The 22,130-nt window shown below is 47.6% G+C and overlaps 4 protein-coding genes across 5 annotated transcripts; 1 reads left to right on the top strand and 3 right to left on the bottom strand.

The window, feature by feature from the left end:
- Nucleotides 1–802: 802 nt before the first annotated feature.
- cldn19 (claudin 19) lies at nucleotides 803–5,180 on the top strand. The gene is made up of 6 exons (XM_088390456.1): nucleotides 803–994; nucleotides 1,061–1,450; nucleotides 2,737–2,901; nucleotides 3,305–3,389; nucleotides 3,679–3,825; nucleotides 4,649–5,180. The coding sequence occupies exons 2-6, from the start codon at nucleotides 1,228–1,230 to the stop codon at nucleotides 4,683–4,685; spliced, it is 657 nt and encodes a 218-aa protein (XP_088246582.1). The 5' UTR covers nucleotides 803–994; nucleotides 1,061–1,227; the 3' UTR covers nucleotides 4,686–5,180.
- Nucleotides 5,181–5,707: 527 nt separating this feature from the next.
- Nucleotides 5,708–12,545, bottom strand: nucks1a (nuclear casein kinase and cyclin-dependent kinase substrate 1a). Of its 2 annotated transcripts, none has more exons than XM_088390105.1 (9): nucleotides 12,428–12,545; nucleotides 12,180–12,287; nucleotides 10,484–10,533; nucleotides 10,042–10,135; nucleotides 9,596–9,642; nucleotides 9,364–9,510; nucleotides 8,942–9,103; nucleotides 6,998–7,147; nucleotides 5,708–6,884 (listed from the first exon to the last, which is right to left on the bottom strand). In XM_088390105.1, the coding sequence occupies exons 2-9, from the start codon at nucleotides 12,194–12,196 to the stop codon at nucleotides 6,613–6,615; spliced, it is 939 nt and encodes a 312-aa protein (XP_088246231.1). In that variant the 5' UTR covers nucleotides 12,197–12,287; nucleotides 12,428–12,545; the 3' UTR covers nucleotides 5,708–6,612. The 2 variants fall into 2 exon arrangements, with proteins under 2 accessions (XP_088246231.1, XP_088246232.1); XM_088390106.1 differs by having other exon boundaries at nucleotides 12,180–12,284; nucleotides 12,428–12,478.
- A 511-nt stretch (nucleotides 12,546–13,056) lies between these two features.
- pdrg1 (p53 and DNA-damage regulated 1) lies at nucleotides 13,057–15,216 on the bottom strand. Its single transcript, XM_088390107.1, has 6 exons — nucleotides 14,915–15,216; nucleotides 14,582–14,651; nucleotides 14,419–14,493; nucleotides 13,994–14,074; nucleotides 13,500–13,865; nucleotides 13,057–13,421 (listed from the first exon to the last, which is right to left on the bottom strand). The coding sequence occupies exons 1-5, from the start codon at nucleotides 14,996–14,998 to the stop codon at nucleotides 13,783–13,785; spliced, it is 393 nt and encodes a 130-aa protein (XP_088246233.1). The 5' UTR covers nucleotides 14,999–15,216; the 3' UTR covers nucleotides 13,057–13,421; nucleotides 13,500–13,782.
- A 434-nt stretch (nucleotides 15,217–15,650) lies between these two features.
- On the bottom strand, nucleotides 15,651–21,451 carry LOC148391433 (zinc finger protein ZXDC). The gene is made up of 10 exons (XM_088389625.1): nucleotides 19,169–21,451; nucleotides 18,848–19,000; nucleotides 18,523–18,601; nucleotides 18,318–18,448; nucleotides 17,990–18,160; nucleotides 17,270–17,916; nucleotides 16,983–17,061; nucleotides 16,745–16,893; nucleotides 16,481–16,582; nucleotides 15,651–16,321 (listed from the first exon to the last, which is right to left on the bottom strand). Exons 1-10 carry the CDS (start codon nucleotides 21,183–21,185, stop codon nucleotides 16,235–16,237), a joined length of 3,615 nt encoding a protein of 1,204 aa, XP_088245751.1. The 5' UTR covers nucleotides 21,186–21,451; the 3' UTR covers nucleotides 15,651–16,234.
- Between the last annotated feature and the right edge of the window lie 679 nt (nucleotides 21,452–22,130).

The raw sequence follows: 22,130 nt of genomic DNA, 5'->3' as shown, positions 1-22,130 counted from the left end.
TGCTGGCTGTGCTTTTCTTTCAAGACATGCTTGTGTGTGTGTGTGTGTGTGTGTGTGTGCGTGTGTGCGTGCGTGCGTGCGTGCGTGTGTTGGTGTGCATGCGTCACTTGAAGTAGTTTCATTGTGTCTTCCACTCTGGTTTAGTTGGAAAAACAGTGAGCACTTTGTGTGTGTTTGTGCTTTGTGGATTTGCCCATTGTTTGTGAAAAGCGAGTGGGAGAAAGATGCGCACGGCTCTGAGTACAGTAGACAATAGGCAAGTATTCTGTGATTGGCACAGCTATCGCTGTTTGGACGGACAAGAGCTGCAAGATATTTGGATGATGTTTTGATTTTGAACCTTGAGAATCTCCCGTCCCATTGTTGATATGAAATGAAGTGAACACTCGTCATCATACTGGCAACCTTGTGCCGACAGCCACGTGATTGGGGCTCGAGGATTTACACATTGCAGGGCTGTCAAAGTCATTTTTGTTGGGGGCCACTGTAGAAGATGTGGCTTGCCTCAGACGGACGGCAAATGTAATCGTCTCACGGTATCGTCACTTATTCCACACACGACACATAGCTTTGAAATCAAAAGGTCAGGGATTGAAGTTTGCTTTCAACTGAAATGGAATGCCGTGTCACTCCATTCAAGCCAATTTCCTTCTTTGTTTGTGGATTTGCCACTTCTGTTCTGTTCAAATGTTTCATGAAAGGACTGGCATCCAATGATGAAAGTTGAATGACGTCGCCGTTCCAATTTGTCCCTCCTCCTATCGGTGCCCTCCCTGTAGGCGTGACTGTCTGACCTCCACGAGCCAGTTCTTCAACTCAGCCCATTGACGTTTCCAGTTTGCCCCTCTTTCTTCAAAGCCTTTCAGCCAGCCAGCCATCCAGCCTGCACTGAGGTACTTGAGCCTGGAAGTGAGGACTTGAGGAGTGAGCAGCAGAAAGAAGCAAACTTTCCATGCAAAGAACCTTGTAGATAGGATACTGTCTGGAAAAACAGGTAACTCAAAAGACTCGGTTCCGTTTGATTTTGCCTGTGAAATTTCTCCACTCTTGCCCCCAACAGGAGAGACATTTTTGCAACTCTTCCAATGTGATTCTCCATATCGGAGTTGTTTTAACTGGGACGGACGGACGGAGATCCGATCAAAAGGTGCCAGATAGAAAAGAATTGAGCCAAATCGGATTGTCCACCAGCGACAGCGATCAAGCCTTGCGCAAGGTTGGAGAAGGATGGCGAACCTGGGTCTCCAACTGTTGGGTTACTTCCTCTCCTTGGGCGGCTGGATGGGCATCATCTCCACCACAGCTTTGCCCCAGTGGAAGCAATCGTCGTACGTGGGCGATGCCATTATCACCGCCGTGGGTCTGTACGAGGGGCTGTGGATGAGTTGCGCCTCTCAGAGCACAGGGCAGGTCCAATGCAAGATCTTTGACTCTATGCTCTCGCTCGACAGTGAGTACAGTACCTTGCTACCTTACTAACATCATGCGCCTGCCTGGCTGGCTGGCTGCCTGCCTGGCTGCCTGCCTGCCTGCCTGCCTGCCGAGTTAACGCACAACCTTCATTGAATAGATTGAAAAAAACAACAACCTATGAAATGAGATTGCTATTCATAAATATCTATCTTGTGCTCCGGTCTACTCTTTGTCGTCACCGTTTTGTAGGGACGCGATAACAAAAGTCAAATCCTTTTTCGAGATCAATGTTCACATGTTGTCAATATGGAAAGAATGAAGTGAGTTATGACATTGAATCCCTCCCTCCCTTCCTTCCTTCCTCCCATTGCATGTTGTGCAAACAAAGACTTGTACCAATAATTTTAGCATACTATCTCCATTGTATCAGCTCAATACAAATCCACACGGTTTTCGAGCGAGCACTGTGGCAAAAACTCCACTTGCTACCCACTGCTGAATACTCTGAAGAAAGTTGGATTGTCTTTCTGAATGAATATGGGCTGTGTTTAGGCAAACACAAGCGACGATTCACTCCTTCAAACAAACACGCGCACACAAAGAACTTTTGAGCCATCTCCAAAGCGGACTGTTCTAAGCGGAGCACTCGTGAGTCAAAACACAATGGAATATACTAGCATGTAGTATGTTGCTAATGTTCACCGCTAATGTCACGGATCTGCCAAATGCAGCTTGGACCAGCTCGGTTTAGGGAGAGAAAACATGGAGGGAAAACAGACAGGAATTAGCAAACTCATTTAACAGCGTCACAAAACACCAACAGGACTGACCGACCGACCGACCGCGACGGCAAACAGAAAACGACCGAGGCAAAGACAGGACCAACATGAAGCAACCCGGAAAGGTTGTGACACGCAGACAGGACTTAAATAGGCGACAGGTAACGAGAGAGCGGCAGGTGACTGTGATCAGCACATTGATTGTGAGTTGACACAGGAAGGGAGGGGCGAGGCGAGGCGAGCACACAAACAGACACACGGACAGACACCATGCCCACCTTCGCATAATAAAACAACGGTGACACCCTCAAGTTCACTTATTCATGTGTGCATGCGATGTGGAAATATGTTCCTTCCCCCCACTGAGTTATGTATGTATGTGCGGCCCTTGCGTGAAGGAAGGACATTGTTTTTGAGGGTGCAAAAGCCCTCGTAGGGTCAAACAGTGCTCGACTGTACTTGTTGTGCTTTCTTTGACATTGAATGACTTGAAATGAACTTGAACTTTGCTGGTGATGCTTCATCTTTCCCCCCCTGTCTTCAGTCCACATCCAGACATGCCGTGCCCTCATGGTGGTGGCGGTACTGCTGGGCCTAATCGGCATCATCATCAGTGTGGTTGGGATGAAGTGCACAAAGGTGGGAGACAATAACCCGGCCGTCAAGACGCGCATCGCAGTGACTGGAGGGGCTCTCTTCCTTCTGGCAGGTACAACTTGATGCTTTGGACATTTCTAGCATTTTCAACAAACGGGATGGAATACTATACCTTTGGATGGATGGATGGATGGATGGATGGATGGATGGATGGATGGATGGATGGATGGATGGATGGATGGATGGATGGATGGATGGATGGATGGATGGATGGATGGATGGATGGATGGATGGATGGATGGATGGATGGATGGATGGATGGATGGATGGATGGATGGATGGATGGATGGATGGATGGATGGATGGATGGATGGATGGATGGATGGATGGATGGATGGATGGATGGATGGAGCTTTTCTTAAGCTTTTCTTTTCTTTTCTCTTTTCTTCTCTTCTCTTCTCTTCTCTTCTCTTCTCTTCTCTTCTCTTCTCTTCTCTTCTCTTCTCTTCTCACAGGTCTGTGTACATTGGTTTCCGTTTCCTGGTACGCAACGCAGGTGTCTTATCAGTTCTTCAACCCAAATACCCCAGCCAATGCCAGGTATGTTTCAAAGAGTCCCTCGTCTACTTTGAACTCGATCAATCTTCAAGTGGTTCTTAATGTTTTTAGCCGTGCTGAAATCTGAGTCGTCATTCAAAAGCCTAATCGATTCAGCCCGAGACCTGCGTTGTGTTGTATTTTGTTTTGGTTTGTTGTATTGTGTTTTCCAAAGGTTTCTTTCTTTCTTTCTTTCTTTCTTTCTTTCTTTCTTTCTTTCTTTCTTTCTTTCTTTCTTTCTTTCTTTCTTTCTTTCTTTCTTTCTTTCTTTCTTTCTTTCTTTCCTGCGCAGGTATGAGTTTGGCTCAGCCCTCTTTGTGGGCTGGGCAGCAGCAAGTCTGACTATTCTCGGGGGCTCCTTGCTGTGTTGTTCCTGCTCCAAAGAGGACTTGCGTGGCCAGCAGTATTACCGCCAATCGCAGCCTTCCACAGCTCGGGAGTATGTGTAACCACCCGTTAGCCATCCAAACAAAACAAAGTTTGCGACGGAAGATTACAGACAACAACTTACAAACTCCACACTAAATATCCAGCACTAAAACGTAAAAGAGAGGAAAAAAACAAAAGTCCTTCTGAGAAAGAGCTAATCCAGCAGGTACACCAAAGGCTCATGTGTTTGCAGGTGATCTACAGGTTGAAAATGTGTTTCGGCGTGTTTATCTGAATCCAAGCACAAGTATGACTAATTGTAGAACGGTGGACTTCAACAAAATCCAACGACAGCGATCCCTCCTTGATTGCTGACAATTGGTGAAAATCCGCAATGTGGAGTCAATCTGTTTACGATATCCGCACAGGACTTTTAGAATAGTATTTGAAACACTTGATTGTATTTTGAAACACTTTTGAAACATGAAACGCTTCTTTATGGCTTGACTAAAACCCAGTCCCCAAAAAAATCTCGGCTCCGCAAGATTTGTTCAAGACTTCAGGCAGCCCATTTCTGCCTAGGCTTTCTTTCTTTCCTTCCTTCTTTCTTTCTTTCTTTCTTTCTTTCTTTCTTTCTTTCTTTCTTTCTTTCTTTCTTTCTTTCTTTCTTTCTGCCAGCACAAAATGACGGCAGACGATGGCAGGAAATACTCAATAGCTCCAATTCAAAGCTTACAATATAAGCGAGCCACCCGATATAATATCAAGCGTTCCGATTCACCTCCACTTAGTACATCGATTGGATTGTACATCCATCGCAGGCACTTTTGATCGATTGTCTCCACTTCTGTCTTTTAATACTATTCTTCTCTTACTTCTTCTCTCTAATTCAGGGCAGAGTTGTTGAGTGAAACTAGTTTCCCTGACTGATCTGCTTTTTATCAAGAATTTTCCGACTGCCCGACTACTCTTTCTTCTTTTTCCTGTCGCCTTTGACTCACATACAGCATTTGACAGAATAATATTGAAGTTGTTATTACTTTTCACTTGTGATATCATGACATGACCAAATCTGCTTGGTTGGAACCTTATTATTCTCCATTTAAATGAAAACAAAAGCCAATTTGAGCCAATCCTATGTTTTGGGATGGCAAGCATCATGCCTCTCCTTCTCTCTCTCTGTATGGTGTCGTTTACCTGCCTGCCTGCCTGTCTGCCTGCCTGCCTGTCTGTCTGTCCCACTCCCGGATAGATTGGAATGTTTCTCTTTTGTTTCAATGTGTTAACAAATAATCAATGACAGAATAACAGTTGTGGATGATCACCTACCTGTCCTGCCTCGGTGCCTCACGTTTGGTGAAAGAAAAACATGATGTATCACCTGATTAGAGGCCTGTTTCTTTCACAATAAAGTGGATTAGCTCAGCCCACCAATTCCTTCTTTTGTCTTATAACGGACATTCCCAACGCTTCTCCTTCAAGATAAGCAAGCATATTGGCCACCAGATATCACTTTAGCGCAAGTAGCTTAACATGGCAGGCAGGGCTGCGAGCGAGGGAGGGAGGGAGGGAGGGAGGGAGGGAGGGAGAGAGGGAGGGAGGGAGGGAGAGAGGGAGGGAGGGAGGGAGGGAGAGAGGTAGGGAGGGAGGGAGGGAGGGAGAGAGGGAGGGAGGGAGGGAGGGAGGTAGACAGGGGGAGGAAGGGAGGTAGACAGGGGGAGGGAGGGCCCGGCCCCGGCCCACTTCTTATTTCTCGTCTCGGGCAACCTATTTGCCGTGTCCTTTGCGACATTCTTTCTCGCATTTGGACCTTGCAAAGCTGCAATCACATTTGCCACAGTGGCTTTTCTTAACTTATCTGAATCAAAGCTCACACTGCACTGTATTTTCAATTGAAATTTGGAATCACACTCGAAATGAGGTGAATGATTGGATTGGACAGGCAGAAAAGATTTTCAATCAAGATACTTTATTTCGTTTCTTAAAAAACAAACATTAAAAAAAATAATATAGAACTAATACAATGAACAAAAAAGATAATCCACAAATTTGAGGAAGAAAAGATGCATTCTTTCAAAATAAAATAAAATAAACTAGGTGGTGCCTGCATGGTATAAACGATTAAATGGCTACAGTGAGACTGCAGGGATTGTGCATGGTTAGAAACCTTGAAGCAGAAGCAACCATGAATGTAGGTAGGTAGGCAATTGGAAATAGAAAATTGGGCATGAACACATGCTGGCCTATTAAAAGTGAATGAAGAATGCCTTATGAAACAGCAGACCTATCACAGTGATCTATGAAGTACATTCAACCAAATGAATCATTTCCAAAATTGCAAACTTTATTTTCTTTTATTCTCTCGGTTTACCGCTCCACCCGCAAAGCACAAAATAAAAGACGACAATAAAAGACAACGCGGCGATACATTTGTCAATGTAGCGATGGTAAAATGAAACGGTTTTTTGTTAAAAGGACCATGTCTGGAAATTTAGTGCCTCACAGCAACTGCCAGGAAAAAACAAGACTTGCATTTCAAGGGGGGTCGGGGGGGGGGGAGAAATGAATGAAATTGTTGCGTGCGCAGGACGGATTATCGAGGAACCAGAAACAAATATCGGTAGATTTGTTTCGGAAGCGTCAGAATGTTTTCCTATTGGAAGGAAGGTCAAAAGAATGGCTCACGTGATATCAGACGATGGTATGGCACGGCTGTGATCCATGCTCGAGGTGAGTCGAGAGAGAGGGGGGGGGGGAGTAAAACAGAAGTCAAGCACATCTAGTCCAAACCATGTATCCAGGCCACCAAGAGGACAAAATAACCAAAACGAACCATGAAAAGCGTATGAGAAATGATCTAGTCTTCCCCAGAGGGGGCTTCCTCCTCCGAGCCACCTTCCTCCTCCTCTTCCTCCTCTTCTTCCTCCTCCTCCTCCTGCTCTTGCTCCTCTCCGGCATCTTTCTTTGTCATCTTAGGGGCAGGGGAGGATTCTTTCTTCTCAGCTTCCCCCTCTTCCTCCTCCAAGGGACTCTCGGGATCATCTTCCTCCTCTTTGGGTGAACTCTTTTCCAAAGCCTTGGTGGTGGTGGTGTGGCCTTTGCCCTTAACTTTCATGGGGCTAGGGTTGACTACAAAGGCAGCGACAACAATTGTTAGCGCATTGGACGACCGAGCGCATAACCCGTTTTGACAGTGTTGGTCAGGCAGGAAGGGCTCCAAAACAACCATTGTCCTTCCTTACCTGTAGCCTTTAATCTGGGTTTGGGAGATTTCTTCTCCTTGTCCATTCGGCCTCGTCGAATCACCTTCTTGCTTCTCTTTTTGGATTGACCGTAGTCGCTGTCGTCGTCATCTTCCACCATAAAGTCCTCATCGCTGCCAGATTCATCAGCTGCAAAAAGAGACATGGTGTCACTTGGCAAATGGTGTCACTTGGCAAATGGATCACGCTCAAATGCCACTTGGAACATCCCAAAACTCCTTTGGGTGGGAGCAACCCAAGGAAGGAAGGAAGGAAGGAAGGAAGGAAGGAAGGAAGGAAGGAAAAAGCAAATCTGTGTACTCTTTGGTAGCCTTGCTGGATACAAGGACTTTGATTCATTTCGGTTGATTGCTTTGGGTGGGTTTTTTCGCTTCTTTCTTCAATGTATGCAATTTGCAGCTTCTGGAGCTCACTCCAAATCAACATGACTGCGAAGATAGTTTGCAAAAGGCTTCATACTGTCCAATGCCAAGTAGCACATGGAAATGGACAAGCTGATTTGACTCATTTGGACTTCATTCAACTCTTGTGAGGTTGAATTGAAGCACAAGATAATAATAAGTGTGGATTGGATGACAAAACGAGTGCTAGATGAGCGAGCGGGAAGGAACTCAACAATGACGTTTACAAACATTTGCAATGTTTGGGTCAGTGGAGCCCGTCCGTCCGTCCATCCGTCAGTGATATTATCAAGAGGCGAGCAAATGAGGCCGTTTCAGCGATGCACATTTATTTTGTTCAAATGCCTTGCGAGATAAGTTCAACCTTCCAAATGACTAACATTTGCTCATTTGTGTGTCCAACCAAGTCAACAAAGGCCACAACTATTGCCGATTAAATCGCTGCTATCATTTGGACAATTGTCGTTCATTTCCATGACTTGAAGAAGTAGACAGACAACTCCGGTTTCCAGACGCTAACAACAACAACTTCCATCTTAGGCTGCCAAGCCCGTTTCCAAACAATAAGGCCACGAGCGACTCTGAAACAGAACAAGAGAGAAAAGCCATGTCAAATAAGGAACACAAAATCATTCTTTGAATGCTAATACTATCTAACACAGCCAATAAAAACAGAGGCAGTTGCAGGTGGTCAGAATGAGCGGTAGGCAGGCAGGCAGGCAGGCAGGCAGGCAGGCAGGCATACCGTCCTACTTTTTGGGCCCTATCGAGCTGAGAACAGCACGGCTCAATTGTATACAGATGTATTCTTTTCATTCAAATAAATACCTTGGGTCCATCCAACTGCTGGAGGTCGGTCTCCTGTGAGATGATTATTTCCATCTCCTGAAATCCTCATCTGGATGAACCAATGGCAGACGAAGAAAAGCAGGTCGTCGCGCCACACGGTCGGCCGGCCGGCCGGCCGGCTCGGGTGCGGCGGCTGTCCGTTTGGGGAAAATCAAGCGACGCCGACCGTGTGCAGTGTGCAGCCATAGCTCACCATACCACCGCACGCATGGTGTTTGTCCACCATGGTACCCATCTCAGAAATAAAGGCTTTTGCACCAACATTCGATTTTGCGCCACGCTGTCTCATTGGGAGACGGCGGTGTCAATGTCCTCATTGTGGCAAGCCCAATGTACGGGCACCAGTAATATGTATGCAAGTATGTATGTATGTATGTATGCAAGTATGTATGTATGCAAGTATGTATGTATGCAAGTATGTATGTATGTATGTATGTATGTTTGTATGCCCGCACCTACTCTGCGCCAATCAGTGGCAACTCCAGAGTGAGTGAGTGAGTGAGTGAGCGAGCGAGCGAAAGACAGTCCAACCCTGAGAACACCTAGGATGATGTCAATAGTGTCATTTAACAGTGGGCGGCACTTCAAAACTACTTGAATCATTTCCCCCCCCCCCACATTTCATCTTCACCCATTTCAAAGGTTTTGTTAATGCCTTCCTTGATGTACTTACGATCAAGGTAGGGTTCCTCTTGGTCCTCGTGTTCTTCGTCCTCACTGCCTCCGTCGCCCAGAAGGATCTCTCTTTGTTTGGACACAGCCTTGGAGGCGGCCTGACGTACCGTTCGCTTTCGGCTGAGATCCTTGTCGTCGTCGTCGTCGTCGTCGCTGCAATCTGCAAACATGGCACCAAAAAATGATCCCTGATCAAACCAAAGAAGAACCTGAAAAGAAGTCCAATGCAATGCAAATACCAAAGGTTGAAATGCAAGCAATGAATTTAGAGGTGACAAATTTCATCAATAGCTAGCTACATTGAGAATCAATCATTTGGAGCCATTGTTTTTATTTCCCAAATCTTGCAATTTGACCCTAATAAAAGTAAATATTCTTGGATTTCACGCCGTTGACACATTTTGCCACACAACACATTACCTGTGTCACGTTTTCTTTTTGGTGTCCTTCGGCTAGGCTTCTCAAGCTTGGGTTTCTTGCCTCTTTTGATTTTCTTTTCTTCATAATCGCTTCCTCCATCTTCTTCCTCGCCAAAGTCATTTTCTTCGTCGTCACTACCAAAGTCATCTGGAAGACCAAGGAAGTCCACGTCCGGTTTGTTAGCTAGCGCTTTGCAAATCGTTAAGATAGTAAGCATAAGTCGTGGACTTACCAGCAGAATCATTTTTGGATTTGGAGAGTTTGTCCTCAGAGTCCTCACTGAAACCAAGATTCAGGAAAAGAACAGAACAAACCAAAAAATATATATAATCAAGACATAGATGGGAGTTTGGAAACGACATGTATTTGAATACAACCAGAGAGCTACCATTGATTCGTTTCTCTCTCTCTCTCTTTTTTTTTTTAAAGTGCCAGGATTTTTTGCTATGGTGTCATTTTTGCCACCTAAAATCAGTAGCGATACTTTGCGTCAAGCATTATTTTCCTTAGCTATCGAAATCCCTTTGCGGCCATGGGAGATTGCTGCAAAATAATGGCTATTTTGGACCGATATTCAAATCCTATTCCACGGTGTTTTGTCTGCTGGCCGGCCATACAGCAAGCAGCTTCTTTTGTTGACTGACTGATGTGTAAAAGGCTCCGTTTGGGCGTCCTTACCTTTCATCTTGTGAATTCTTGGAGCTCTTGTGCTTCAGCTCACGGGGTGCCGCACTACGCACCTTCTTGGGATTAGCGTCACCGTACTCCTCATCTACACAGAACAACACGTAGCACTAGCCACGTAAATAGACCATCCATCCATCCATCCATCCATCCATCCATCCATCCATCCATCCATCCATCCATCCATCCATCCGTCCACCCATCCATCCATCCATCCATCCACCCACAACTTGTTTTCTTCCTTCCAACGTAGCTGACATTTTGCCTCTCTATTATTTCATCACAGTTGGACTACTTCATTATTACGAATGCCCTGAGACTGAAATGACTTGGATGGATGACAACGTTGCATTTTCCATATGATATGACATGATATGATAAAGCCACACCCATGAAGAATCCGAGTGGGAAGAGAGCAAAAAGTGAAATCTCTTACCTGCATCGTCAGACTCGTTGAATTGCGAGTAGTTCACCACTTTTCTGTTCCTGTAAGGGCAGAAGGGAAAAAAATGATTTAGTCGCTCCACAACTTTTCACAAGCGCCTTGTTTCATTTAAATGGAGCCCTGTACAATAGCGTATGAGAAGGAAATGTTTTATGGGAAGTCATTTAAGAAAGAAAAGAATACTCTGTCAATAGAAAAATACCAGCAGCTCACACTGGAGCAAATAGAAACATCATTCCAAAAACGTTTGAGAGCTTAAACGTGGGGCTTTCACAAAACCCTGAGTTTATTTCGAGAAACATGAACTCTAGTTTGTACAAATTCGATCTTGATACTCGGGGACGGACGGGTGTGATTCAAATGAGTCCTTCAAATCATCTTCTCCTCAAATACCTGGATGCAAAAGATGTCGTAAGACGAAAGAAAAAGATCTCCCAGATGTGTCGAAAAATTCAAGGCCAGCGCATTTGAATTCCCGCCTTATTGTGGATCAGCTGTTTACGAGCGGTCTCCCCTCTCTTGGTGCAAGTTCCAAGCTACAGTCAGTCGCTGCTGACAAGCTCGTTCCGTGTTATGAAACAAGGTGGATGAAGAGCTGCACGTTAGTCACGTTATCATTGTCTCTTATTGCAAGCAAGCCAGACAACTCGGCCCTTTCTCCACTATCTAGGAAGAAGAGTGCATGGAATGCCTCAGTTGACATGATTGACAGCTGCCAGTCGGGTGCAACGTGGGCCTGCTAATTTTTGTAGGCCGAGGTCAAAGGTACTGGGATTGTTGTTGTTTTTTTGCACTCGAGGTGGCGCTGTAGAGCCATTGTGCTTTAAAATATCGACCTTTTCACCAGGCCCTACGAGTGAGTGAGTGTCCAAAGTTTGGAGAGTTTTCATGTATGCTTAGAATGTCAAAAATGCCATCCTTCTGGAGAAAATCATCATTTCTACCAAAACGAACAGTAGAAGTCATTTCAATGTTTTTTATTTCACAACGCGCTATGGTAGAGGGAGCCACTTGAGTCAGGCCCCACCAGCAAAATCATATGAAAATAAAGCCCATTTCACGCCATTGCATCTCTCATTTAGGTCAGTCTAATCATCAATTTCAGTCCATTCGTAGAGCCGCACAGCTGGCACGGTTATATTTTCCTTCATAGTAAAAAGCTGGCAAAGCTTGCAGTTGAATGTCTATTGGGGGGGAGAGAGAGAGAGCGAGAGAGAGAGAGCGAGAGAGAGAGAGAGAGAGAGAGAGAGAGAGAGAGAGAGAGAGAGAGAGAGAGAGAGAGAGAGAGAGAAAAGGGCAACACGGAGCCTCCAACACGGAGCCTCCATGGGTGCTTGGAAGCATCGGTATTGTAGCAAGGATCAGGCCTTCAACAAACAAATGTTTCGGACTTTCTTACGCAAGGCCTCCATAGTCATCAACGATGCAAATTAAACCAAGAGGGGGAAAACATCCTTACGCCCCAATGTCACTGGGATACTTGCTTGACTAGCGTGCGCGCGTAAGAAGTGAAGCACACCACATTCATGCCTGCATTTTTTTTTCGCCTCCACGAAAAGCATTCGCTCGCAGCCGCCTCCTTAAAGACAATATGGCGGGCGGAGGCGTGCAACTACGGTGCGAGAGAGAGCTACGTCTGACTGCCGTTGTTGGCCGGCCGTTCGGGGGGACAGACAGACATACCTACCTTACTGGTCTTGACATTATGCTCCAACAGCGTAAACGTTGAAATGGTGACTTCCAGCGGGAGAAGAAAAAGCAGGAGAAGCGAAAATCGACTGGAGAATCCGCTCTGCTGAAATAGCAAGGCAGGCGAGCGAGCGTGGAGAAAGGAAAAAAAAAGATAAAAAAAAAAAGCACAGATACCCAAATCAGAGTAAGCGCTTGAACTCACAAGTATACTACGACTATCCCTACCAATGTATCAATGTTTACCTTCAGTCACGCTAAACGTTGAATAAAACAAAGTGAAATTGCATACTGCGTGCAACCAAACGTAAATTCAAGGTAGGCGGGTCCTGGCGAATAACCGCCCACCTATACTGGCTATTGAAAGGAGAAGCGCGGCCACTCGCTGCTTCGATTGGCTGGTTTGAATCAAGTATTTCCCTTTTTCATTGGAGGGCTGCGCTGCCTGCTGATTCATTGACTTCTCCGCGAGCCCGCCCGCTAGCACACCCGCGAGCCCCCAGTGGAACTCGAGAAAACCAACACGCTCCGCTCCGCTCCGAGGTTGAAGCATGTAAAAAAGACACTTGATCACCTTCCAAAGTATCCTTCAAACGGACATATGTGATAGATGTCGTACAGGAAGGAACCGTAAGGTATTGGTGACCCAAATGATGCACGGCACTTCTAGGTCCTGTCATCCTGCCCAACGACCAGCATTCGCACCTGCGCAACACCTGAGAACATCACTGACTACATGACGGCAATTTTCAAAACACCTACACAAAATAGAACATGTGAATCAAATCAAACTAACACACACCAAAGGACTTTTTCTTCCGATGAAGGAAGTTGATCGCGCCAACGCAATGAAAGACAGTCTCACACAAGGTGGCTTGGATTTGATCCCATCTGTTATGATTGGTTCTCTGGCTTCAGGAAATGGCTTACAGATTTGCAGTTGGACTGAGTTTTTTCATTGCAATCGTTTGTTCTTTTTTGCAATTCAGGGGAGGTTGGAGTCGGCGGCGGCTACGGAAGCAGTCCCAGATGAATAGCCCCCGCTACCCACCGGCAGAGGTGCGTCTTCGTCAGGTGGTCCTCGACATCTTCCAAAGAGGCACGCGGCATGTCACGTAGCGCAGGGCAAAGGGAGGGAGCGAGGGAGGGAGCGAGCGAGGGAGGGAGGGAGCGATGACAGCTGTTTGGGGCACATCCATTTTCATGCGTGGAGCCAAAAGAGAACACTTGCTGTTTCCCACTGTTTATTACAGTAACAAAGACAATATTAGCCACGTCAACGATTCAAGAGTCAGCAACAGCAGCACGTCCGACTCACAGTTCAGAGGTCCGGGGCTCCGGCCTTCCTGCGTGGAGCTTGCACGTGCTTCCTAAAACATGCACAGTGGCCGACCGACTGACCGCTCCAAATGATTGTGAGTGTGAATGGCTGTTTGTCTAGGTGCCACCTGAAATTGGCTGGAAACTAGTTCTGGGTGTCCCTTGCCTCCTCTCCGAAATCAGCTGGGATAGTAGAACTGGATGACTGGATGGACAAAAATCAGAAATCAGGATGGCTTCAAAATACACCTGCACACATGAAACCTGTGCAAGATGTGACGTCACAGCTTTAAGACACTCTTAATGGGTTTCATTTCTTCAGTGGACAGTGGTAACAGGTTGTAGCCTCTCAGCTCAGGCTTTCCTGCAAAAATGTAAAAAGAAAAAAAGAGCGTCATTGCGTTTCTGTAACTAGAATCTTGCCACTTTGTGGTTGGCATACGCTGTATTTCATCATGTTGTGGTATAGGAAAGTGGATATGCTTTTCTTACCTTGCGTCTTATTTAGATGATTGACATTTGCTTTCAGTCCTTGGCGGAGGTGATTTAGTTCACTGTCCAACTGGTCCTGATCTACGCGCAAGCAATCCAAATCTCAGTCCAAAATGAAAAGCAAGTTACACACGCAAGGTTGCTCCAGCGCCATTTCAATCGAAAGTTGCCGCCTGGCATGGTGTGCCATTTCAATTGAAAGTGTCAGGATATGTTTTCAAAACGAAAGAATGCTTTAGCACGACAAGAGTTCAATTCTCATTGATGGAATTGACAGAATAGCACGCGTCAAAGTCAAAGTCAAGTCAAGTCAAAGTCAGCTTTATTGTCAATTTCTCCACATGCCAGAGACACACAAAGAAACCGAAATTTCGTTCCCCCCTATCCCACGTCACGGCGCGTGGTCAGCCGCAATTTGATGTTACCTTTCTGAATCATTTCTTTGGCCGTGGACTTGGGCAATTTGATGAAGGTATTTCCAAAGCAAACCTTGACTTTTTCTGCAAGTGACGGACGGGAACGAGAGAGTCATTGCCAATACACATGTCATATGTCATGAAGTTTGAAATCACGGACGGGATCACCGACCTGAACACATCTTTTTCAGTGCATTCAGTGCTTCTCTGTTTCCGTTTCTCTTCATATCCAGGTCAATCATCTTCGATGCAAACACACATGGAAGAGATCACAGACTTGTGCGTGACAAGAAGAACGACTTGGATTGAATGAAGTGTCAGTTTCACGACGTGCTTCTTAACTTCAAGTAACACTGCGACTTGTGTCAACAAACACAACGAGCATCCACTATCCCAGAATGCAAGGCGCGCCGGCCCGCTGGCCCGCCCCACCGACCGACCGATTGTTGTTGCTGTTGTTTCGTTGACCGCGCACGGCACGGCACGTTACAAGCAAGACATTTACCTGTTGTTTGGTGGTCAGAACTTGTTCCGCTGCCTCCTCAACCTCTGTCAAATAGTCCACTACACGCTGCGATTCCCAATCCATTGCAGTTTGTCAACTCAGCAATCGACGAGCACAACGTCCGCGGCGGCGCCCTCTGAGGGAGCGCGATTCAAAGCCGAACCTTGGAAAAGCGAGTCAATCTCAATTCTTGATTGAAACTTTGTCGAGCATCGCTGCTCTGTCCGTTAGCACCACTGCGGCTCTTTCCAGCGAGCCCGGCCAAGCGTCAACAGAGGAAGGAGGAAATACAGATGCTTGGCTTTTTTTTTTTTTTTTTTTTTAAGACACAAATCTTTATTTAAAAAAAACAAACGAGCACCAAAAAAAAAACAGCAAACCAGATCTTTAGGACTTCAAATGAATAGAAAATAGTTTGATATAAAAGAAACCAGTGACGTGATAAAAAAAGGAAAAACAAGATGAACTTAGTACAATTATGAATAGAAAACAGTTTAGTGTACAACTTTTTAGGTAAATTCGTTTTACAAATAATTCTAGTCTTACAATTATTTGTAGTCATAACTATTTTTGCTACATGGAAATGATGAAAGTGTGAAAGCGTATGTCCGTTCCTGTGGCTCAATCTTGATTCAGCAATGGCAGGTTGGCTTCAAATGACCTCCTGCTGGTTCGATGGGAGTTTTTCGGAGGTGTTCTACACATCCAAAAGTGGAAAATAAACGACAACAATAACAATGCTTCGGATTGGTTTATTAGTCTGTGCCATTTAAAAATAGCTCAAGATACGCCAAATCAACATAGTCTACGGAACCGTAACACATGCCAATACATTTTCACACACATGATCTCATGTAAGTTCACATATCAGAAAACGCAAGTTGTGGAAAATTCGGAAAACGTGAACGTGCATGGTGTCTGTCGGTAGTAAGACAGAATGTAAAGAGCAAAGGGACATGCAAAGCATTGCAAAACCAAGGCAAAGACGCCATGATGTAAACATAGAGAAAACGTCCGCGTTTGCACGGCTCTATTTGAATGCACTTGGGTTGAAAAAAAAAATAAGAATTGGAATTGCCACTTTCCACTGTCACCCTTTTGGTATGATGTTGCGGCACCCTGTGCTGCTACGCAATGAAGCTTGAGCTTTCCTGTCCACGCGAACGACAGCGAGAAACCAATGGCTGGATGGTTACGGTCCCAGTCGACGGTCTACGCAAGTCAGGGATAGAAAAGATTACGAGTCAAACTTGGCTGTCGTTTTTAGGAAAACACCGTATGGTGGCATGGAAGGAATGGTGTGCTCGGTCGGTCGGTCGGTCACTCTAGGTCTTGAAGGTTGATTGTGCTTTCAGTGAATTGCGAGTCATCAGAGCCGCTGTTTTCTTCTGTGCTTACTGTGGTTTCCTGTGAGGAAAAGATCAAGACGTTTGTATCAAAGCGCAAACACAAACAACCCGGCCGGCCTCCCGTTTTTTGCATCACCTATAATAGGATCCCGTCCCAAAAATGGCAATTGAGCATTGCGGTGTGACTATTCAAGAAAAGCTTTGTAAAACAACATACCTGTAAAATGTTGACCGGAAGGTCAACGGTGAGCTGAGAGTGAGAGGCGGACGGCTGGGAGGTGAGCTGAAAAGCGAGGTCTCCATCGCTACCCGGCTCATCCTGAACAAGTGGATGGGGAAAAAAATCAGCAGGCGGGCTCCGCTCGCTATATCCAAATGACAGCTTGAGCGGGCGGGCGGGCACTTTCAAACCGATGCCTTTTCCGATCGAGTGAAAGAGTCTCTTCCCCGCTGCCGTGCTTCTAGCACGCTGCAATCTCACCTGGAGTAGCTGAATTTGGACAAACTGCGCACTCGAGTCGCGCAGATGAAGGCCTCCAAAAGACGCTGCGGCTCCTCCTTCACTGTAGCGGCCACTGGATGGAGTGGATTTGGCTCCTTTTGCTTTTCTCTGACTCGCTCCAGAGTCCCCTGAACAGAGCGAGATGAGTGCGATGAAGTCGCTTGATGTTTTTGCAAAAGCCCCAGTCGATGGCGTGGCTAGAGATGCTCTGCGTTACCAGAGAGCGAAGGGCAAATCTGCTTCCTCCTCTTGGCCAGCTGAATAGCTCTGTAGTCTGTCCTTGCCGAGCCGCCATTCTGGCAAAAAAAAAAAAAAGAAAAAAAGAAAAAAATTCTGGTCACTACATGTAGTTACAAGCAAAGCTGTCTTGTTTCTCTGCTAAATGCATCTTCGAGCAAGCACAGAGCAAAGGCTAAAAATGTGTCCAGTAACACCTCCTCCGTTCATGAACAATTCCATCTTTTTTCTTTTTTTCCAGACAACACGACTTCAGTTTGGAAGTACCTGGACACCGCTGCGAGTCCCGAGCCCTCGGTGGCCACCCGCCTCCGCCGGTGAGGCCAACAGTTCTGAAACGGGGGCAACCGCCAAGGGGGCCGCAGGTTCCGTCCCGAGGGCACCGGAGGAGCCGAGCGGCTGCTCGAGCGCGGGCTCGCTGAGGGGACCGGGAGCCCGGACGGCGAGAGACGTGAGCGCGTCGAGGGCCTCCGGCGTGACACTCTGTACGTGGTCCAGATTGAGGGTGCCCTGAGGGGGTAGAACGTCACCCCCCACCGTGCCGCCCAAACTGCCACGAGGACCCATTTCAATACCCAGAGGGTCCGCGGGCCTGGCCGCAGCGCCGTTCGAAACGGCCAGAGCCGCGCCGCCCGCTGCGGACGGTTCGATAGCGAGGATGCCTGAAGCGACCAGGGAGAGGTCCATCGTGAAAGCGCCGCTGGAAATGGAGTGGCTCCCACCGACACCGACGCCAATGCTGGCAGGAGACGTGCCGGTGCTCCCGGACACGTTCGAGAAAAGTGAGCTCAGGTCCAAGTTAGTCAGCTGCTCGCTTCCAGGAAGACTTGACCCGGGAACTGTGACTGGAGTGGGGCTAATGAGCTCACTGCTGGGGGTCAGAGTGGGCGTGCTCTCCATCTGGCTGAGAACATCTACGATAGAAAAGGGTTAGGCTTCAAACGAGTCCTCAGGAAGAAATTGACAAGGAAAAGAAGGTTTACTGACCAGGGCTGAGCTGATGCTGTCTCAGCATGTGACTCTTAAGGGTGCTGCGGGAGGAGAAGTGCTTGGGGCAGTTTGACACGGGACATCGAGTCCTGAGGGTGCTGGCGTCCTCCTTATGTTTTTTGGTGTGGATGTAGAGGCTGCTGCGAGCTGAAAATTTTGCATTACAACCTGAAAGAGAGCAAAGACCGAAATGAAACGTGTGCTAAACTGAAACTTGGGGGGGGGGGCATGGCGAACCGTTACGCTCCTAACGTGTACGCAAACTGACTTACTGAACTGCCCTGAAAACGTTCATATTTGGCTGATTCAATCGGCGGTACGATACCTTCTGCGTGGCACTGGAAGGGCTTGGTGCCGAGATGCGTGATGGTGTGACCTTTGAGGTGCTCCGCTCGGGTAAACGATTTCCCGCAACCTTCTTCGGTGCAGACGAAGCGGCGATCGTCGTCGTGTTTGCTGTTAAAGGACGAGCGGAGTCTGTGACTTTTTCTTTTCAGCGAGAACGGGTGCGTCGATGAAGAGCAACTTACCGTTTGTGACGGAGCAATTTTGACATACTTGTAAAGGACCAGCCGCAGCCCTCGGAGTCGCAAACAAAAGGCCTCTCACCTGCAAAGGGGCAAAGAAGGAAATTAATGGAGTTTAGCGGTCAGTCGGGGGAGTGCGCTTGCTTAAGGCGGGCGGGCAGGCAGGGGAGGTGGCGTTCCCGTTCCCGCTCCCCTAAGCTACACATGCAGCACATCGATGCTCAATGACAGGAGAGTCAACCTGCTGCCACTGATTCTCTGACAGGAATCAACGTCTCCATAATCCATCAGCGCGCCAAGCACGTCGTCTCGTCAAGCGTCAACTTACCGGTGTGACTTCGCAAATGGATCTTGAGGCGACAGGCCTTGTCGTACATCTTGGCACATCCCGGGTAGGTGCAGGTGAAATGGCCCGTCTCTCTGAAGTGAGTGCGGTTGTGCGAGTAGAGAGCGCTGAAGGTGATGAACGTTTTCTCACAGCCTAAAAGCAAGCAGAAACGGACAAGCGGCGTCACAAACGAGACAGGGATCGTTAAAACCTGGGTCATTTCAGGCTCCCGCTAAGCCCTCAGTCTCTGTTTGAAGCACTTGGCGTTGGCCGTCATAGATTTGAGATGTTTTTTCTGCAATACTAGCCTCTGTTCCCTACCTGGGAATTCACACTTGTGGGGCCTCTGCGGCTCAAAGTGGACCCTCTGGTGATTGGCGAGACGCGTGGCGCTGCGAAACCTCTCGTTGCAGATCTCGCAGGCGAAGGCGTCGTCCTGCTCGTGGACCTTGGTGTGAGCCTTAAGGTTGTAGACGGTGGTGAAGCAGCGGCCGCAGCCTTCAAAGTGACACGTGTGCGGCCGTTGCTTGTTATGGGACTGAAGATGCCGCTTGAGTTTGTAGGAGGTGGCAAAAGCCCAGCCGCAGCCTTCCACCGTGCATCGGTAGGGCCGTGGGTCTTCGGCGTGGTTCAGGAGGTGAACCTTCAGTTTTTGCCGCGTGTCAAACGTACACGAGCATCCCGTTTGCGGGCAGGCAAAAGAAAGGGCCATCGCTCTGCTGCTGCTGCGGAAAAGGACTCCGCCGCATTTCGAGTCTTTGTTTGTGATGCTAGGTGCTGCGCTAACCAAATGGCTTTGGGGTTCTTCTTCACGCAAGACTTCGGCCGCGGCGGCGGCGGCGGCCTCCTGCTTGACAACAGCGCTGGAGTGAAGAGCGGGACTCGAGGTGGGGGAAGCCATGTTGCCCATGGTCACAGAGTCACCTCTGGACAAGCCTGGCCTGCCCTCTTCCTGGTGGCTGGAAACTGCCAATGTAGTACTGATCTTCCCAATTGCTTTGGTGCCACCGTCATAGTTGAGAAGAACAATATCTTCGTGACCTTTCATTCCTAAATGCTCCTTTAAGCTGACCAAATCGTCCTCTTTGTGAACATATCCGTCAGACGGGGCAGCGAGAGTCAACGTTCCGTTCTCGATGGTCACCACGATGGTCTGATTGTTGATCATAATGGTTCCAGAAAAGGTTCCGTTGGAATCGGGATTTGAGGAGAGAGCGGCAGAATTGGCAACGTCATCCAAAATGAACTGCGAGGCCTTGGTGGTTTCCACAAAGTCCGAACTTGTGGAAATGAAAGCATCATTCCGAGCCTGAAAGGAAACCGCCTTTCCTTCACTGTTTTCCGTACACAGCTGACCGCATAATTTCTCGCCATATTTGTTGGTCAAAACAACGTCTTCCACTGTGCGGTAATCGTCTGTTGCTTTAGTACCGACCTTGGTTAGAGAGCCGTTGGTAAAATGATCCGCAACTTGGGTCGAATCGGACCCATCCGGATGTTGGGTGGAAGCGCAAAGAAGCCCATGGCTAGCGTTTGCGAACTCCACGGGAGAAGCTTTCGGGCACTCAAATCCTCGTCTTTTCATTTTGTCCCACATTTTAGACGAGGAGCCTAGTCGATGTCTGTCCCTCTCACCGTTCCAATCATCTTGATAAACATTAAAAACTAAATAGAGCTCTTGGGCGTTGTTGTTGTTGTTGCTGCTGCTGCTGCTGCTGCTCTCCTTCGATGCGATTCTGTCCAGCCCGGGGAGGTTGTGGCTTGTCAGTGACGGCTGCTTGGAGGCTCCGTTGCCACGCTGATGCCGCAAAACTGGAAATGGTAACGTTAGCTGCTGCTGCTGCTGCTGCGGCTGCTGTTCCTCAAGCGCGAGTTCCTCTTCCCCTTGGGGTGGAAGCAGCGGCGGCGGCGGCGGCGGCGGCGGCGGCGCCATTTGCAATGTCGAATCCGCGTCCTCGACTTGGGCGGCTCTCCGAGCAGAAATGACCAAAGTAGACGTACTCACGATGCCCTGGTTCTTGCCGTCTTCCTCTGTGCTCACGTTGCAAAGTAGCCTGTTGTGTATGTTGTTTTCGTCGCCGAGTCGCAGCTTGTCGACTGGCGAAAAATCCACCTCGCTACCATTTTCCGCCAGTAGGCGAAGCGGAGATGCCCTTGGTGTGTTGTTGTTGTTGATTTCAAATTCAGACGGTTCCAATTGGAGATCCGCTTCATCTTGCGGGGATCGAAAACGATAGATTGATACACACAGTGGCCCCGACGCCGACGACGTGTCTGCGTGTGGAGCGCCATGTTGCGAGTGAAAGTTAGAGGCATCACAAAGCCCCTGGATTTCCATCTTGGTATCCCTGTAGCACTCACTGGCAGCATAGACCCGCCCTCGTCAAATCTCGCAGTCAAATGGCAACCATTCGACCGTCGTTTACGTTTGGACAGGACACCGGCAAAGTTGGCGCATAAACAGCTCGACTTGGAAACGCTTCCACTTTTAGTGAATTGTAACCGTCATGCTCCATGCTCGCTGTTTTATGTTTAGAAGTCGTGAGGGTGTGGTGTTCGCGTGCGTACACAGTTGGAACTAAGATGGGGGACGTGTTGGGGATGGTGGGAGCACTTCCGGTCTTCCGATGGCTCCTTTCATATGTTCAGTCAAGTCTTTGGCGACACACCGAAACATCGCGATGAACGAGTGTCTCGCGAGGGAAGTCTCGTCTAGTAGGAAGAAAAGTGGCTTCGATTCCCGACTGAAGCGTAAACAAATGGCACGTGTGTCCAAATCGTTCAAATAGTGATCCTTTTATTCTAGTTGATTCAAAAAATAAATCAAAAACCAATCAGTTCACGTTGTCTGTGCCCTGATTGAATTTTAAGATTGATTTTCTTATGCAAATATTTGTTTGGATTGAAAAAGCAAGCATTGGATTCCATTTACAAAAATAAAGTCACACAAACCGACTCTACAGCCATTTCCAATCGAGCAAAATTGGGACAATCTAGAAAATATCGAATGCCCACCAAGTCGATAAACAAGGACTCAGCAAAGCATTTTTAAAGTGGACCTAGCAGCAATATACTGGCCTTTATTCACCAGATAATGAACACAAATGGCTTTGTGGCGCATACAAGTGCAGTGCATTGACCTGCACTCCTCCAACACAGCATCAAGTTCACTTTGTCCAGGCCAGTGTAGCTCTGAGGGACTCACTCGACATTCCGCAAAACGCCCTTGATCATTTCCAGAGTACTATTCGTTCTCTGCTTGGCCCTTCCTGGGCAAGTGACT

This window comes from Syngnathus floridae, chromosome 11, assembly GCF_059516105.1.
Source record: "Syngnathus floridae isolate MCC-2025c chromosome 11, RoL_Sflo_1.0, whole genome shotgun sequence".
NCBI lineage: Eukaryota > Metazoa > Chordata > Actinopteri > Syngnathiformes > Syngnathidae > Syngnathus > Syngnathus floridae.
Note: the sequence above shows the minus strand (reverse complement) of the source record. Positions and strands in the feature narration are given on the sequence as shown.

Excerpts from the sequence above, each read along its gene's own strand:
- LOC148391433 (XM_088389625.1), bottom strand. The coding sequence starts at position 21,185 with ATGGAAATCCAGGGGCTTTGTGATGCCTCTAACTTTCACTCGCAACAT. Across the intron at positions 18,602-18,847 it reads CCATTTGCGAAGTCACACCG|GTGAGAGGCCTTTTGTTTGC; the intron begins GTAAGTTGACGC and ends GCCCCTTTGCAG. Across the intron at positions 16,322-16,480 it reads TTCCGGTCAACATTTTACAG|GAAACCACAGTAAGCACAGA; the intron begins GTATGTTGTTTT and ends TTTTCCTCACAG.
- cldn19 (XM_088390456.1), top strand. The coding sequence starts at position 1,228 with ATGGCGAACCTGGGTCTCCAACTGTTGGGTTACTTCCTCTCCTTGGGC. Across the intron at positions 1,451-2,736 it reads CTCTATGCTCTCGCTCGACA|TCCACATCCAGACATGCCGT; the intron begins GTGAGTACAGTA and ends CCCTGTCTTCAG. Across the intron at positions 2,902-3,304 it reads GGCTCTCTTCCTTCTGGCAG|GTCTGTGTACATTGGTTTCC; the intron begins GTACAACTTGAT and ends CTCTTCTCACAG.
- nucks1a (XM_088390105.1), bottom strand. Across the intron at positions 9,511-9,595 it reads ATCCAAAAATGATTCTGCTG|ATGACTTTGGTAGTGACGAC; the intron begins GTAAGTCCACGA and ends TTGGTCTTCCAG. Across the intron at positions 9,104-9,363 it reads AAAAAGAAAACGTGACACAG|ATTGCAGCGACGACGACGAC; the intron begins GTAATGTGTTGT and ends CCATGTTTGCAG.
- pdrg1 (XM_088390107.1), bottom strand. The coding sequence starts at position 14,998 with ATGGATTGGGAATCGCAGCGTGTAGTGGACTATTTGACAGAGGTTGAG. Across the intron at positions 14,075-14,418 it reads CAAAGAAATGATTCAGAAAG|ATCAGGACCAGTTGGACAGT; the intron begins GTAACATCAAAT and ends GCTTGCGCGTAG. Across the intron at positions 13,866-13,993 it reads TCATCTAAATAAGACGCAAG|GAAAGCCTGAGCTGAGAGGC; the intron begins GTAAGAAAAGCA and ends ACATTTTTGCAG.